The sequence below is a fragment of the Gossypium hirsutum genome, chromosome D01 (genome assembly GCF_007990345.1).
Source record: "Gossypium hirsutum isolate 1008001.06 chromosome D01, Gossypium_hirsutum_v2.1, whole genome shotgun sequence".
NCBI lineage: Eukaryota > Viridiplantae > Streptophyta > Magnoliopsida > Malvales > Malvaceae > Gossypium > Gossypium hirsutum.
In genome coordinates, this window is record NC_053437.1 from 54,633,324 (window position 1) to 54,652,521 (window position 19,198).

General features: G+C 34.3%; 1 protein-coding gene across 1 annotated transcript; it reads right to left on the minus strand.

The window, feature by feature from the left end:
- Nucleotides 1-4,986: 4,986 nt before the first annotated feature.
- On the minus strand, nucleotides 4,987-9,061 carry LOC107920883 (auxin transporter-like protein 2). Its single transcript, XM_016850704.2, has 8 exons — nucleotides 8,642-9,061; nucleotides 8,362-8,547; nucleotides 8,168-8,280; nucleotides 7,855-8,038; nucleotides 7,386-7,483; nucleotides 6,486-6,693; nucleotides 6,136-6,393; nucleotides 4,987-5,624 (listed from the first exon to the last, which is right to left on the minus strand). The coding sequence occupies exons 1-8, from the start codon at nucleotides 8,798-8,800 to the stop codon at nucleotides 5,349-5,351; spliced, it is 1,482 nt and encodes a 493-aa protein (XP_016706193.2). The 5' UTR covers nucleotides 8,801-9,061; the 3' UTR covers nucleotides 4,987-5,348.
- Between the last annotated feature and the right edge of the window lie 10,137 nt (nucleotides 9,062-19,198).

The window sequence follows — 19,198 nt, forward strand, 5'->3', positions numbered from 1 at the left end:
AATCATGATAGAAATTTTTTTATTTTTCATATGCTTACTTACTAAGATACATGCTTATCCCTTATTCTTTTCTTTGTTTTATAGTGATATCAGTACAGCTCGGAAATTGAACAGAGTCGGAATATCATCCACACTATCTACATCTTTTGGTATTTTGTAACCAATACTTTTGAATTATGGCATGTATAGATGACTTAATGTAAAGTGATATATAATATATATATCTATTAATTATTATTTGGTTTAAAATGTTAGTGGATATTAATTGAAAGGTTGTTTTTCTTTAAATTATTAACAAGGTTACTTAGAATGCTGTGAATGATTTAACTATGTTTTATATATAAATGTATTGGTTGAATTATTGGGATTGGTTTGGTTGAAATTTTGAAATTTGCAGGGGGTTTTATGTAAAAATAAGCAGAAATACTGCCGAATTTTTTTTAAAAAAATTGTAATAAAGTTTGTCAATTGGAACATTTACGAGTATTTGAGTTCCAGTAATACCTCACACTCTGTTCCGGCAAGGAAAACGGGTAAGGGGTGTTACAATTGAGCTTCCTCAAGGATCTCCTCTTTGGTTGTTAAACCGTCTAAAAATGACTAGCTTTGATACCAATTGTTAGCTCGATAGTTCAACTCTAAATTACCAAGAGGGGGTAAACTGACCTCTTAAAAATTTGTGGTTGTTAAGAAAAGGATAGAGACAATGAACACTTCAATTTATAGTGGTTTGACCCTAATTGCCTACTCCACAACCTTAGCTTTTCACAACTAAGGATTTTCTCAAATTCACTAATTTGATAACCTTTGAGGACAAGGTTTAACCTTACAAACTCCCGTAAGGTTTCTACCCAAACCTTAAGATACAAACTCTCTCAAAGAGATATAAAAAAGCAAATAAAGAAATAATCCTTACAAAATCAATGTATTTGCAAATTAAGCTCAATAACAATGAAAAACACTTGAGCAAAAAGAATGGAAATTAAGCTCACAAGTGTATGAAAGAAAAGTATGAAATATTTTTCACAAAGGTAGTTTGATTGATCTTTTTTTCTTGAATACGCGTTCTTGTTGTTGTAGGATCTTTAGAAGCTAGTATTTATACCTTTAATTGATTTCCAACCATTGTGGTTGTTGGAGATATGAATAGAACTGTTGGGGATGTGAAAACCAGTGCATTTAATTCACCTACAACAATGAGTATTGATACCAGATAAAATGGTATCGATAATTTTTGCATTAAATGCAAAATTCAATGATCGTTAGAGCTGAAATATCGATACCGGATAAATTTTATCAATACCATATGAAAGGTATCGATCTTAGATCGATACTTAGCTGAATTTGTGAAAAACAGAATGTCAATTTGGTATTGTTTTTAAAAGGGGTATGAATATTTTGAAAAATATTGATACTTTGGCCTGAAGCTATTCTGACTTGTTTTAAAAATAGTTTGGCTAGTTGAAAGAGTTCTTACTTAATTAAAATCATTTTAACTTGATTTTAAGTTTGATTCAAAAATTTTCTAAGAGTTTTAAAGTATGGATTGAAAATTTTATCTCTTAGACTTCATTTGAGAAATCATTTTGTCAATTTTGTTTTTAACTTTAACTTTTATTTAAAAACACTTTAATTTGTTATATCAAAACATATTATCAAATAAAACTTAGTTTAACATTAATGTTAAGTTGGAAAAAATAGAATTTGCCATCAAATAGAGATTTAATTTTAACGGGCCGGTTGAGTCTTAACTTGACTGGCATGGGCGTTGTTGCTAATTTAGGAGGATGTGGATGTGTCAAAAAGAGTAGATATGATCAAAACTTATAATGAGATTGTTTTTAAAAAATTAACCATTAAATTTTAAGATTAAAATTTGCTATTAATCCTTATACTTTGTGAAAGTTGTGGAATTAATCTTTATATTTTAATTTGATTAATTTTAGTCCTTATACTTTTGAAATTGATCAATTTTAATCACTGTACTTTTTAAAATTTAAAATTTTAGTCCTAGCACAAACAGTAACAGTTAAATTTAGTTAAATTTGTTTGGTTAAATTCAATTATTTTTCTTGTACTACAGAGGCAGACAGGGGCCTTGGCCCCCCAAAATTTTGGAAAATGGATTTTGATTTCTTCTTTGATTTTTTTAGAAAATTTTCATTAGCTCCCCTCAATTTTTTGAAAATTCTCATTATACTTTTTTAGTTTTTGAAAATTTTAATTAAGCTCTCTTAAAATTATTGAAAATTCTCATTAATCTCACAAAAAAATTAATTAGACCCCTAATTTAAAAAAAAATTCATTCAAATCCTTAAATTTTAATTTTTGAAAATTTTACTTGGCCCCCCTAAACTTAGTCTCAGGATCCGCCATTACTGTACTATGCATACAATTGTAGATTTAGTCTATATTCTTTAATTGGATCATTTTAATTCACTATAATTATCAATTTTGAAATTTCAATCTTGACGCAAATGAAAAGCATTAAACTATTAATTGGATTTTTTTGAGTCATATGTGGAAATAACAAGATGACATGGCATTACACATGGTAATAAATTTGTCATATCAGATATTGGAAAGAGCATAACTTAATGAATTTAACAGTTATCATTTGGTGATGACTGAAATTTTATAATTTAACAAATACAGGGATAAAAATGACCAAATTAAAGGGCATGGACTAAATCCACAACTTTCGTAAAGTACAGGGACTAATAGTTGAATTTAACCAAATATTAGTAATCCATGAGTTACCAACAAGTGTTGGTGGAGTGTTAAGACATTACAGACCCAAAAAGAGAACACAAGTTCGAATCTTAAAGAAAACATTATTAAGAATGGTAGTCACATATCCCCGAAAAGATTAATCTTCATGAGCCATAAAATGAATATGGAAGAAACCTTAGTTATATAAAAAAAAAAGAAGAAAAAAGCCATGTGTTAATCATCTAAAATGGTATTAGATATAAATGGAGGAAAATTGCATCGAAAAAGAGCAAAATCTAATATTAGTTATCATTTAAAAATAATAATATATTAATATTTTCTCAATTAAATTAGTATCCGGTTAAATATGACACCAATTTATATAAAATTTTATATTAAGTATAGAAATAATGAAAATAAATGGATAAGAAAAAGAATAATTTTGTCTACAAAATTAATTTTAACTTTATTTTTCACCATTATGTAAAGAAAATCACATTATCGAAGTTTACATTATTATAAAAGTTAATATTTTGTTTAATACTTCAAATGTCAGAATCACTTCCTCACTAATTAAATTTAGATGGAAATGATTATCGGGTGTATCGTATCAAACCCTCGGTATATTTTTTATTTAGACATTTTGAATATTACATTTTTTTATGAATGTATTACAAAGATAATAGCATAAATATTTAGTATTGATGGTGTTTTGTGAATGAATGGATGATGTTTCAAATATGCCATTGCCAAGCATTAACAAGAAAATTCATTGAATTGTTGTCGAATTTGTTAAATTAGGGAACCGAAAGAATTAAATGCCTTAAAGCTAGCATTTTGTCACCTTCACAACTTCTCCATTAATCTTTAGACCAAATTGAGTCTGAAAAACAAAAAGGAAAGTCGTCTTGTATTATGCAGGCAGAACCCATCATTTCTCTTGTTGCCTTACGACTAAAGAGAAATGACTTCAACTGAAAAGCCTTGAAACCCTTTCTTTTTTTTCCCACTTTGGTCGCATGCACTGCAAAGGGAAAATGGTTTTTTTTTTCCTTTTTAATTCTCTTAGAAAAGGAAGCTTTGACAGCCTTGTGACTAATGCAACATATTAGCTCTTTCATGGCTTCAAGATCCTTAAGACTCCCCAACTACTACTGCCATTTGTGTATTTATGTATGTCTTTGCTAGCAACTTTATTGCCTAACAATCCACCAACATATCCAATCCCCGTTTTAATTTAATTGATTCATGTAATTATCCTTGGAAAAAAAAATATTCAACAAGTTGATAGGATTTAAAGTAATGAATTTTTCGAGATTCCCACAGTTTGTTGGTAACGAAGAAACGCTTTCAAGTTTCAGCTATTCTTCTCCCTACCTATGCCCTGCTTGAAAGCTGCTTTATTGCTTGAACTATCGTTTTCAAGGTCCAAGCACCAACGCCCTAGATATGGGGGGTGTAAAAGTCTGGGTCGAAAATCAAAATATTCATCATAAAATTGGTTCTATGGGCTGCTATTAATCATCTCCTTCAGTTCTACTAGCTGGTTTTCAGGTTATTTTTATTAGTTTGCTGTCAAGTTGCAAGCCAGATGATTACACAATATGAGAATCGTTCCTAGCTGGCTATCCCTTTAACCATTTTGAGCAATGTCAAGCTTTGGGCATGCAATCAACCCTTTTCTTCATCTTTTCTAAGAATCGTTTTTGCCTGATTGTTACAACTTCACCAACATTAAATCTTACATAATGCTTGATATCAGGAAACATTTCAGTACTTCATAGTAACCCCCGTTCCCTTATGTGTTATCCTTTCTGTATCAATAACTGTTTGGTTGATTTGGTATGATCAGTCAAGTTCTTCCATTTTCAAAGCTTTTAGACTTCCTATCATTCTTTTTCTTTTCCTAATGAAAATGATTTGGCTTAGCCTTTGAATAGAGGAAAGTAAAGAGTCTAGAAATAAGAGAGACAATTCACTGCCAATTTTCTTTACAGCAGAATCCTACAGTAGGAATTGGACTTATTATTCTGTCATGTTATAGTTTAAGTAGATTCCATCTCTTTTTTTTTTCTTTTTTGTTTTAGACCCTTGATATCCGGTAATTACATTGGGAATTAAGTCAAGCCAAATTAGACCTAGACAAAGCCTCTTCTCTTTATCAACATCTTGCTTAAAAAATATAGAATTTCTTACCACTCGCTTACCAAGTTTTCATATATACTTTCCATTAGATAGGGGCAAATGTTTGCTTTGATAATTCAATACTCAACATTGAACTAAAAAAACCAAGGGAAAGCTTGACATTATTGTGAAGGGCAGGGGCAAGAGAACAACTCGTACATTATCAAAGACTGAACCATAGCTACAACGTAGGATCTTCAATTTTTGATACAAACTTTGTTTCTTTCCCTTTTTTTCGTTTTCTGGAAATGCATTACAGACTCTCTAAGCTAAATAAAAACGACAGAGAAAGGCTCAAATTGGATGACCATTCTGTGTGTATTATCTTCTCTGTTTACAGTCTAAAAGTAGCAAAGATGAACCAGCGTGTGCTGCTAATGACACGATGACATATTCATGGTTGCATTTTAGTTAAGCCATGAGGAGGGAACCTCCACTATAGTTTGAGCAATTCAGGCGCTATGAGTGTGGTTGAAAGGGTGGTGTAGCGGAGCAGCGGTGGTGGCATTAAGGCCGTGGAGTGGTGGTGAGACTGCCGATGCTGGTGGTGGACATTGGTAACACTTTGTGAAGAGCCCAAATGTGTCAATCTGGTGTATGAAATTTGTCATGCTCGCCCATCCACCAAATCCAAACCCAACAATTAGAACCCACACCACAACAAACACGTTTATGGTATATGTCCCAACCCATCTTCCAAAGTACTTGGATGGTTGCTCCACTGCATTCTGCATCACAACCGTTCATCACACACCACATGTTAATAATCATACATGAATCGATGATCCAACAGTCAATAAAAAATTCTCAGATAAAGACAAGTTTTGTGTAGTACCCCCAGATATGGGGAATCAGGTACGAACAAGAACATGAACATATTCTGGTTAACAGTTGAAGCACGAATCTCTTGCCTTTTGCAAAAAATATTACAAACTCACAATTATCAACATGTTGTCCAAATATGTTCAGTGTTAAATCTAAAAGATTAGGAGATTAGGAGAAAGACCCGGGACTGGTCTGCTAGACTGTGACCACACGCTATCTCCCTGTATCTTGGATTTATTAAATACCAAATCAAATTCAAAACCTAATAACATATACTTTTTTATAACAAAAAAAAAAAGAACATATATTTTTCAATTCTCAGTCAAATGTTTGACTCTGACATAAAGTAAAAAATCATGTCAGATATTCTGCATTTGCCTGTTCTAACTCTAATTAGCTTAAATAATTACATACCTCTCGAGCAGTGGCTGATCTGAAGGTGAAAATGTGAGCCAGTGCTGGAATTACGTAGACAGTGAAGCTAACAAGGAGGGATCCCACGGTGGAGTTTATTGGTCCAAAGAATGGGAAAATAATGGCCAAAAACCAAATGGGAACCACCACTGGCAATCTTGCTGCCGCTCGCTTGCACAGGCTCTTGCACTCATGCATCCCAATTGCTTTCTCCCATACAAAGTACAGTGGCGTGCATGCAAATCCAAATGTTATGAACTGCACCAGAAAGAATGAACATTGTTACATGTACTAGTATTTGTTATGTATGTATGGATCTGATAATAGAGAAATTTTTTTCATAGGCATGCCTGGTGGATGAGCATTAAAATGACAGCCATATCTCTGAAGGGAGTTCTTGGGAGAAGAGAAAAGGCATTTGAGTGATCGAGAAGCATGTCTCCGAATGCCCAATATACAGCAGCAGCCACGGGAAGTGTCAGTGTCAGCACATACAGTGTTGCTATCAGGTATATGGCCTTGAACTTTTGAGGCTTCCACATTGCGTGCATGATTTCCCTGCGTATCCCCACCAACCCACAAACTTAAACTTACATTAATTAGCCATTGATTCTTGTTACTACTAGTATTTATTAAGTTCATCATTTCTCTGCAGGTACTAACTAGAGTCTATTAGTCTTGGTATCAGGGCCTGAAAAAGGCCTGCCTTCTCCAGGCTGATTAATTTTGGGTTTAATCCCACCGCTTTCAACTTTACGGGCTTTTTCTGCCTGTGGGGTGTGCTGGATTCAATGAACAAAACTGGACCCCCACAACAGCATTTCTCATGATAAAAGCGAAAGGAAAGGGCAAAAAGAAAAAAGAAAAAGATCATTGGCTTTCTACATCCAAAAGGAATACTATGGTTTCCAAGAACTTTTTGCCTGCCACGCTTACAAAGGGCATTTTTGGGAATGAAACCTCGAATTAATAACAATTTAAAATTTATATGAGAATATGTATGTTTCTTGACAGGGATTGGTCATTGCATCTCCAATGGTCAGATCATGTCTAAAGAAGTGGAGGTCTGGTCGTTTTCACAGCTGTTTTTATATGCATTTATAAATAGAAAACAGCTGCTAACTATGCTTATTATGAGTTAAGAGACCAGGCGCAAAACATTTTAAGTATCCCATTTATTGAGTTGATAAACATGGGCAGATTTGTATATAACGTAAGAGACACGAATTCTAACTATAAATTAGTCTTACACAGTAACAGCATGTCCCCCGAATGTATACAGAATGTTGGTGGCACCTGTGAAATATAACACCAGCTTGGTAGGACCAGAATGTTTAACTCCCTCAACCTACATTTATATCAACAAAATTCCATTTTTAAAAAATAATAGATTTTCATTACTTTCATTCATCACACAATTATAATAATATGCTTAGTTAAATAAGTTATTAATTTGCAGTTTTCTTTCTTTTCAAGAAATGGGACAGGACAACCAGATTTCCTTTTTGACTAACCCAACATGTTCAACCATTTTAATCTAAACAAATTATATATTCAGGCATGAAGCATCATCTTAATGTCAACAAGCTGAGTTGATTTTGACACATCCTTAAGTACCTACAATTTTCATAGGTTTAGTGAATTCTATAATAGACTAAACAGTGGAAAATGTTAAAACTGAAGCAAATTAAGGGCTAAGTGGTAAGTGAGAGTTTATACCTGGCCATGGAGGAGGGAAGCAATGGTGAGATACCATGCAGTGTAGGTGGTCATTATAAGGCCAAGAAAAGACCAGATTCTGTAATTATGAAATGAAGGAATAAAGACAGTAGTTGCGCAACAAGCCCCAAAGATGTATGTCCAAGTCCTCTTGTCCAGATTATCATTTATGTAATATATGTTACTGCAATAACAAAACAAAAGATACCCAACATTAGGGAATTGATTTGTCAGGGTGCATCACCATGATGATTCCTCTATTATTTTATTATGGACCTAAGAAATTTATATTTGGATACAAAGGAGTAGGTACCTTGCACAAGCAATGAGTTGAATGACAGATCCAAACAGAAGAAAAGTGCAGTTAAATGCCAAACCCACGTTCCTCCAGTGTTTCCCAAGGAGCCCATCAAGAACCTCAAACCACTGCACAATTTAAAACACATATGAGCATTGAAAGATAATAAGTTTTCGATGCCATTTCATCATACACTTGGAGTTAAAAACCTGAATGACATGGTTCCTGAAATCAACTTTCTCTCTTTCTTTCCTTGTTCTATATTCTACATAGAGTATGCTGATCAGATAAGCTGTCCAGCTACCCATCAAACCATAGAACAGCTGAAAGAGAATTCCAGAAAGCATCCCCAGTTGAGAAAATGAGTACGGCAATGTAAGCAACACTTGAGCTACCTGAAAAAAAAAACACTAATTTTAATCTCCATCATCACACAACAAGTGCAGTTACTGAGTGGGAAAAAAGAAGAAGCAAAGATATGGGTGAAACCTGATTAGAAGCACAGCTAAACCAAGCATCATAAACAGACCCACCATGCCAAAAGAGATTAGGAATCTTGCTTTTCATGCCTTTAGGCTTTCCTTCAGTTTCCATCTCCACATAATTCCCAACAATCACAGTCTCCACCACCTTATCACTACTTGCCATTATCTCTCTCCCTTCCTCACACTCTTCCACTTCTGTTTTATTTCCCCTACAGCTTTTCCTCTAATGATAATATGGGTAGTGTTGTTTCAATGCAAGAAAAGGATCGATAGATAACTCAAGCGAAGGTGGTGAAGAAAATAGTATAGATATAGTGGGTATATATATACATACACTTCAAGACATTAAGCGGGGAGGGCTTCTCGAAGGATGAAAAAAAAAACAGCTTTGCTTGAAAGGTATTTTACAGAGGGGGGTTCGAGTTTTGGGTTCGGGAAGTGGGTAAAATCCACTTTTTCGAGCTTAAATTAAAGGGATTTTTTTTAAAAAAATTTTGAGTTTTTTTTGGTTGTTGATTTTAACGAAACCCTCTGGTTTATGATTTTTTTTAATTAAAAATCTGTTTTTTAGTTTGTTATTCAATTAGTCTAATCATAGTTTTGAATTAATTAGAAAGCGTGAGTGTCTTGTCAGCACGAGTGGGTCAGTGGGTAAATTACCACTATAAATATTATAATAATTAGGTTTAATTGTGCTCTCAGTCCCTGTACTCATCCCACATTTGCCATTTTTAATTACCTAACTTTTAATTCTAAGAATTTAGTTCTCGTACTCTTTTGATTTAATAATTAAAATCCAATTGATAACATAATTGAAAAACTTCTAATAAATTGGATCATGTGAAACAATTGCTCATATGATAAATTTAAAGTTACGTGATAGCCATATGAGAAAAAAAAACACTTTCACTTTGCTTACTGAAAAATTCTCAAGAGCCTTACAATCCCAAATTAACATTTTTATTTGCTTGATTGACCTTCCACATATGTAATATTGACTACTTGGAAATTTTTTAAATGCCACATAAGCTAATGTAACAAAAATATTTTGATGGTACTAGTAATTGAACTTCAATTGTTAAATCAAAAGAATAGGAAGACTAAATTCGTTAGATTAAAAGGAAAGGGACTGAATTCTAAATGTGTAAAAAATATAGAGACCAAGAACATAAATAGACCTATTAAATAATCTTAAAAATTACTCAATTAAATGCGTCAATTATGACGACTAAAAACACACACCACAAGAGTAAGTTGATAAAATAATTTGGAGAGGGTTTATTAATGATGGGTTAAAAAAGTAGAAAAACAAGGCACATAGGGAGGGAGACAAAATGAAGTTAAAAAATAAGAAAAGAATGAGGAAAAATTATAACAAAGTAGACCGCATGATTGCACCCAGACGGGCGTGGTCGCTTTACATTACGATGAAAGTCGCTTTTATCACATGGCCTATGGCTCCAATTCCCCGCCCCCCTATACCCCAAACCCCTAAACACATGCACTTCCATTCCTTCTTATTTTTAATATCATTCCTTATGATATTATAAATTTCCCCAATTTCCATATCTGATGATCACATTCGGTTACCATTCAATTTAAATTCGAGCTAATTAGAATTTTTTAATAAGTAGGAATGGCAAAACTCAAACAATCTCATGAACTCTGAATTAATTTGTTTCGAGTTAAATGATTTTTTTTCTTTTAAAAAGTGAATGTGGGGCGAGGCAGAGTGATTTTTTTTTTTTGACAATGGATATGGAGCAATCATGATTATTGCTTGCTCCGTCCCGTCTCGCTCCACTGATGAAATTACTATTTATCACTATTTATATTTACTGAAAAGGTAAAAATGTTATAATGTGTTATAAAAAAAACCATAAGTTTTATACTTAAATATTTTTTTAGTAAATATGTTCAAATATTTACTTGCATTTAAAAAGGTTAAAAATATTAAAGAGAAGTAGCAAAAATTAAATTGAAGTAGAGCGAGATGGGACGAGGATGAATATATTCATATCCATATTGGAACGGAGAGAGCCGGCTGTGGAGCGGTAGTGGGTTTAGTAGCATTCGCCCCCGCTCCACTCCTTTGTCATCCCTATCAATAAGAAAGTAAAACTCTCTTAACATTGTTTTCTTTACATACAAAATTGAAATTCAAAACCTTATTTGAGGACTATCAAATTTCGTATCACTTGATATATGTAAAAATTAAATTTTATTAATCACCGCCTTAAAAAATAATTTTAAAGAAAATTAACATACTCAAATGTTTGATTCTATTATTAATGTTTAATATACGCTCATTGCACTATTGTTGATACACAGTATCAACAGAGATAGAGAAAGATGAGAGAGAGTAGTGTCGAAGAAGACTAATTTACTCATTTTAGGATCAAGAGTTGAAAATGCGACGTAAATGGTTAATGTATCAAAATTTTGAATGAAATTATATTAATCATTGGATTATTCATAGGTAAGCGGAGGGTCTTATCTTACCCAATCATACCACTCATAGAGTGGTATGTAACTTAATCGAGGGTTGAACTGAGTTTAAATTGAAGCAGGAATATATGCAATGTGCGTATAAATGGAGAATACTAGAAAAGATTTCCACTAAATACTTATTAGATCATGTTTCATATGCTATCGAAAATAGCATACTATTTTTTAAATTAATTTCGGTTACTCTTTCTTCGATGCACTTGTATTTTTAATTAAGGTAAATATAACACTTATTTTTCTCATGTTCAACGTAAAATTCACCTTCAATGCTTTCAAGAATGATTATTTAATTAGAAAAGAAATTCATAAACTTTTTTGAGATATATTTACTAAACAAATATGTTTGATTTAAATTAAAATAAATATTTTGAATTTATATTTAGTTTAGTTATATATATTATCTTTAAGATGAATTCATTAAATTATTTTATGTAAAATTAATTAGTTAACTTTATTAAAAAATTTCGATAAAAACACTTATTAAATATAAAAGAAAAACAAATCATTTTGTAATTAACATTACAATTAAATATTTAACTTTACATAAAAGTAAAGTGAATCGAAAACAAAATAATAGACTTACGAATCTTAAATCCAGCAGCAATTTCCACACATACCTTGGCAAAAGCAAGACGTTGCTCAGATGTAGTGATTCCATCCATGTAAGGAGGTTTGCAAAGCGCACTCACAACATAACTAATACCCTTTCGAGTGAAAAGCTCTAATGGAACTCGAGAAAGTTGAATCCAAACAGGCATCCGATCCATATAAAACTCAAGTTTTTTCAAATTAGTCTCCCATCAATGCAAAACAATCGGCTTATTCTGAATGTCCCAAGGGCCATACACTAAGACCTAGTCCCTTGCAACAATTGTAGCAAATTGAAATATTTACAGGTTCTCACCAGCTGCTTGATTGGTGTGTTTTCCCAATTCGAAGGTAGAGTTCATTGCCCTAGGTGTTTCTAACTATTGTCCCTCTCTTGTCTGGTTAGATAATGCTTGCTTTTCTCCTCCAAAGCCTTCTAAGTTTTTTTTAATTTTTGGTGTAGGCACAAGGATTTTTTGTCCACTGTTGAGCAGTTTTGGTAACAGGAGGTTGCTGGTGATCCCATAGTGAGGTTGTTCCTCAAATTGAAGTGGTTGAAACAACTATTAAAAGCCCTCAATTCTGAGCCTTTTAGTTGTAAAACTCAGATTTCTAATAACCCGAAAATTTGGAACAAATGAAGGACTAAATTGAAAGAGATCGCAAGTTGATGGCCTCTATTGAAAGAAACAGGAAAGTTAGAAATTGAATTGGATATATTTGAGGACCAATTTTGGTTCAGTTAAAATGGAACCCGTCGGTTCCTTAGCGGGAGACATAATAATTAGTGATGCACAGTTCTCATAAGGTTGGAAGCAGTGCAAGAATGGCTATAAATAGTTGAAAATGGTTTCCCATGGATGATTTTCTTCCCGACTTTGCTTCATTTACTCTTGTTCATCATATTCTTCAATAACTCAAAGAATGAGGCCATGGAAGGTTCTACATGAAGCAGACTTCATGAGGATTAAGATGGAAAACTAGGGAAACCAGCAAACGGGTAAGGTTCTTAACCCTTCTATGTACGTAAAGGTTAAGAAATGAGGTTATGGATATTCAAAACTGTTCTAAGGGTTCTACGTGTTATGAAAGTTTAAGCTTTTAAAATGAAGTGTAAGTTTAACCAATTGATTTTTTGTTAAATGTTTGGCTTCCAAGAGAATGGAAGCTCTTGCATTTGAGGAAACTAAGTTGTGGAAATGATAAAGTTTCAAATGAGTTTCAAAATCCAAACTTGTTGTTAAGGTCTACTTCATCTATGTATGTCATGTTTCCGTAAGCATAAAATACGATGATATGAGCACACATTGCATGATTGTGGGAAAACCTCAAGGGGTTATATGAAGTTAAGATAAGAATGAGGAGAGAACTCACTAGTTACCGCCTTAGGCGAAGCTCTAGGCCTTGCAGAGGGAACACTGTGGTATTTGAGCATCAAGGTTAGGTGGTGTAAATGAGGTAATAAGAAGAGGATTCGAGTAGTATGAATCATGGAATGATATTTACCGCGACGGCTGTAACGACTGGTCCTTCGGGGCAACACCGTGACGATGGTATATGGCATAAAACCATAAATGAAAGACGCTATGGTAGTCTGGTATAAGGTACGTAGCGTAAGACCATGGATGAAAGACATCGTGGAAGCATGGTACACGGTAAAAGGTATACATTGCAAGACCATAGATGATAGATGCTATGGAAACCAGGTATAATGAGTAAAACCATGGATGAAAAACTACATGGCATTAATTGATAGTACGCCAGGATGGCAGATAGGTGTAAGACCATGGATGAAAGAATTCATGACATTCGCAGATATAGTCTGCTGAGAAAGTAAACACAGAATAGAGATAGTCCGTTGGGACAGTAAACACAGAACAGAGTAAGTTCGTCGGGAGAGTAAACATGAGGTGAGCCTGCAAAGACGTGAAGAATGAGGTAAGAAGGGTATAAAACCATAACTCGGCTACAACATTCCATAAAGCCCGTTAGGGAATAAATGATAAAAGTATTCCAGAACCTCAAGTGTGGAGTATAGGCCTGTACACCAAGTATGAGAACCCTCACAGGGGAAGAAGAGGCAAAGGAAGAAGAGGCCTGTACGCCCTTCACCCAACCTGATCGACTGCATCCGAGTGTTGGGTGTTACGCCTAAGGACAGACATACTTAGACTCTTTCTTTACTTTCCTATGTAACTACATGAGATAAAATTTTCTTTTCTCTTAGACTAAATAATCTCAAGTATCTCATTAAAAATATCTTTACGTACAATGCATGTTTCTCTTTTACATAATAAAACTATGAAGTTCAACGGATACATCATGTTTTTACTAATTACAAAATCAGAGTACTATAACTCATGCGCAGACTTAACTTCGCCATATAACTTTCTGTATGAATTGTACTTTTATAGCCCTTTTTAGCGTAGACTATGGCTTTTTATCCCATTCTTTGGGGAGACTTTCCCCTCTATATGCATATCAGCACGAACCGCCGCTCTACTAGCATAGCCTTGGAATCATCCCTCCGCACAAGATTTTTTACAACTTGAAACAAAAACAACTTATATAAGTTCTTGAGAACTTAGTAAATCTCTATTACTTGTTTCATTACGTTGTAATGTACTCAACACTTTGTGTATTCTTTAGCCTATGTCTTTCCCCGACAGGTACTTTACCCTACCACTTCTTATGGTGTTGTTCGAACATATTTGACTAAGACTTCCTTAAAGTGTACCACGTACATCATTCATTTATTTTTCATTCTCTTATCCATATTGGATCCTTACTCTTTTCGTGTCTATCACATATTTCATTTTGACCCCTTTTCACCCTACTGACCATTTTCCTCTTTTGTTTACATAGAGTTCATCTCATCTTTAACATTCAGAACCTTTCTGTCGTATTTCAATAGATACCATACTTTTAGCTTTCCTTTAAAGAGTCATTTATCCAGATTTCACCATGTTGATATTTCGTTAACAGAGTTCGCCATTTTGGCATTGCTCTTAAATCTTTGTTCCGAGATCACTTTCACAGACTACGCCACTAAGGCGTATTCCTGACTTTAATATCTTCCCTTATTTTTGGGAGCTTCAAACACTCATTTGATCAACAGATAGCCACGAAGGCGTCCACTTGACTTAGATAGCCACAAGGGTATCCACACAACTTTTGATAGCCACAAAGGCACCTACTCATATTAGATAGTCGCAATGGCATCTAGATACATACACAAGATAACCATAGAAGTGATCATACAGATAGATAGTCATAAGGGCTCTCATAATACATTAGATAGCCATAAAGGTGTCAACATATAACAAACTTCGCCACGAAGGCACATTTAACAGATACAACCACAAAAGCTCTTATACAACAGAATTAGCCAATAAGGTTTTACTTTATCAGAATCAACCACGAAGGCTCTTTTCATAACAAAACAACCACAAGGGCTTCCGCATATAACATATTCAACCACAAAGGCTCACATATAATAGATTCTGCCACTATGGCTCACATATAATTGATTTCGCCACTAGGGCCTACATATAACTCAATGTCTTGAGGTTTGCCCTTTATCGTATGGTACTCATCGAACTAGCCTTTATCTTTTTCCCCACATAACGTCATAGTCGCAGACTTGGTCTTACACTATGTGGTCTTCACTTGCCATATGATGTCATAGCAAACGACTAGGCCTTACACAATATGATATTCACTTTTCATTCCATAATTCGTTTTTATTGTCCATACAGACTCACATGCAAGTAGACTCATACATGACAGACGTACTCTTTCAGACATGCAACTTATGCAAAGACTCGTTCACAACAGAATCATACTTCCAGACATATTCATGCGTATGCATGTTTTCCTTAGAACATAAACATATCATCAAGCTCATGATTTCTTTACATTTTCATCATACTTGTCATTCTTTTCATAATAGAGGCATATCTTCATTCAAGAATCACATGCAACTTATCAAGAATACATCTTTCACAGACTAGTTGTTTGGAACGGAGTGGAATAACACGCAAACATACCACAAGATTCAGTTTAGAGACTCACTTGTTAGCCTTAAATGTAGCTTAAACTTCAGACTTGGCTTCCATCAACTAGATCATCAGCCCCTAAATGTTAAACCACAAGAAACTCATTAAGATCTTTCCTTTCTCACTTGAACACCAGGATCGTACAACAAGGCTTTACCATTTTCATTACTAAGCTTAAACATACCTTCTCTCATGGCAACTTAGCATGTAAGGTCGAGAAACTTACCTTATAAAAGGGATATCTCAAAATTGATCCTTTCATTCTCGGCTCATCCTAAAGGATGAGAGGATTTTTCCCCATCAGCTTATCCTTATATAGATAGAGGATACTTCTTGAGGAAGTAATAAACAATGCCTGTCATTAACCCTATTAGATAGATATTTTCCTTTGTCTCTTTAGACGTTTGACACATGTATTAATCCATGTAATTCACCCAGTAGATGCATGACAGTTGTAAAAAGATACATGTATAGGTACACTTACCTTGACCTAACATACTTTTGGGTCTTAGCCCATCCTTTGTTAAAGTGTAGCTAATAGCTTAACCGGTCATGCTTCGGCACATCGCGCCTCTTTGGCGGTGAATCTATTACGGGAGTCCACTTAATACTTTCATTACAAACTAAGCTCCCACATATACGTCAAAAGCCCTAATAGGGTGGACAATGTTTTATTTACTCATAGACTTCATAGTTCGTCATTCGTCAGGCCTTATACTTAACCTAAATGAGCTTTTCCATCTTTTCTTGGTTCTGTTCTCCCGATGAGAGAGATATATTTCTTGTCTTAAACATTTTGACTTGTCCATTGACTTTATTAGGACTCAACAAATGTCATATCAATCATTTTGATAGTCTTATCCAAATCTTACGAATTACAAGAACTAAAGTGTTTTTCCTATGGTTCTTAACTTTTTTAGTTCTCATTTGGTTACCTCCTAACTAGCTTTTCCTTATATCTTATTCAACTCAAGGTCATTGTTACTAGTTACCCTTATTATTGACATAAGCTGTTCGTCACATGGTCTTATTTCTCCTTATGGATTTCGCCCCAAACTATGCACGCCAACCAGAGGCTCCTAGGGCGAATCCTTCTTTATCAGGCTAACTATGTGCTCACCCCAGTGTTTGCCAACATTTATGTGTCATAGGCGCACTCACGATGGTTCTTGTCTTTATACTAGTTTAAGTACTATTCCCTTATAACTCATCTTATCTGACACATTCTCTGAACAGTACACGGATACTAAGATTCCGCTAAAAGTGATGAAAGCTAATAAGGTATGGACAAAGACCTAACGAGATTTAGAGGAAGATAGAAAATGCGAGAACTGTCCTGTTCATGAAAATGGAAGAAGGAAATATCCAAAGATCTCATGTAAGGATCCAAAATGAAGAGCTACCAAAGGGCGCTCAATGAAGTTGTACACGAGAGACAAACCTTGTGGAAAGGATGGGAGTCTCACTCTCATGATAAATATACTATCCAAAGTACAATATGTCTATTAAGACTATTCCTTTTTGAGAAAAAATTAGTGTGGGTACACCGCAGAAAGGATAGTTTCGAAGAGAGGAAATGAGGGAGATCGTTTCCTTCACGTATGAGACGAGTGAAGTCATATGTAACGCCCTCAACCCAACCCAATTCACTAGATCTGGGTATTGGGTGTTATATTACTATTACAAACTTATACATGTTTAAAACACACAAATTTTTAAAGAAACGCATCTTATTAGTAATAGCGCCCAACAGTGTTGCATCTGGGTGGACAATGTATAAAAAACTTACAAGAGTAATTATGTATTACATTTGCTTATATTGTCCAATTTAGTTAGTCTCTAAGTAATGTTTCTATCAGACTCGAACACGACCATGCAACCTCCACTCTCTATGCATAAATGCCCAACTTGCCAGTCATTTAGTGCAACCCTGGCGTCGTCTCCTACTGGCGCTTTCTTTACTTGAAACATAAAACACAGAGGGGTAAGTTTGATGGTACTTAGTGAGAAAACCCTCTTTTATCTAATCCCTTATCCATGGATTTCATCATTTGTTTCTCGTTCATAACTTTGACCCTATCGAATGTACAATCTTTTCCATAACCTTCCATACTGACTTTCTTTTATAGCTAACCCGCACTTGCCAATTCTCATAATAACATGCTTACCATTCATTCCAAGTCCGATCATAGGCGTTGTCTTCAAATGGTCATCATGAGGTTCGTTCTTCAGCTTATGCCACGAAGGCGTTCCTTTCTAAAAATAGCCACATAGGTTTTCCTTTCAAAGTCTCGCCACATAGACATCCTTTTAACAGAATTTGCCACAAAACATTCATTTAGCTGAGATCGCCACAGACTTACTTTTACCGAAATTAGTGTTTTTGACGACAGAGATTTATCTAAACTCATCGTCGTGAGGTTTGCCCCTCATCGTTGGTACTTACCCAATCATCCTTTATATATTCCATATGATGCCATGACCCAGCCATGGTCTTTAGAGTGTCATGGCCATGGACTTGCCTTTATCAGAGAATCGTGTTTTTAGTCCCAACGGACCCCTTTAGCTTGAGTTTCGTGTTTTTAGTCCCAATTAACCCCTTTAGATAACTCTAGAGACAAACACATGCTTATCATGCTGACTCATGCTTGACAGGCTTATTCCTTTCAAACTTCTTCATAATAGATGCATTTGTGCTTCCAAACATGTAACACATTCCTCTTAAACTTCATACAATGACTTGCTCATGACAGACAATTTCACAACAAACTTGTTCAAACAATGGCTAACACATGACATACATATTCATGCTTTCATGCACACATATCGCTCCTTTCTTTTTTAGAGTCATAGAGTCATGCTTTACTAGTTCCAATTTCACAATTTAGTCAATTGGCCCAAAATATCTAGACTACAACATACATGTAAGAGCCAGTCTAAAGACTCACCTGGTGGTTATGAGTAGCAGCTTAAACTCCAGTTCCATCAACCGACTTGGTACTTGTAACGCAGGGTTTGTGCAAGTTTACTCAGTAATTATCAAGTAATAAGTAAGCATAAGAGTTATCATCTCCATAGGGACTGTATATGTTAATCAATATTTTGCAAAATTAATATTAACAATTTGGTAAGGAAAACACAATAATTTTGAGGTGATTTATGATTAAATTAAATTAAATTAAATTATCTAAATTTAGTTTAACCTAAATACAATGTATGCAATAAAATGTTTGAGATGGATTTAGTAGCAAATTCACAAGCTTCAACAACAATAAAATGAATAGGCTAGAATAATCACATCAATTGACTTAATTCATTTTCATCATGTTTAATAATGCTCCGAAAAATATTTCATGGAAACTCGATCTTTCATGAGCTTGAAACCAATATTAAGTCCTTTCGGAATC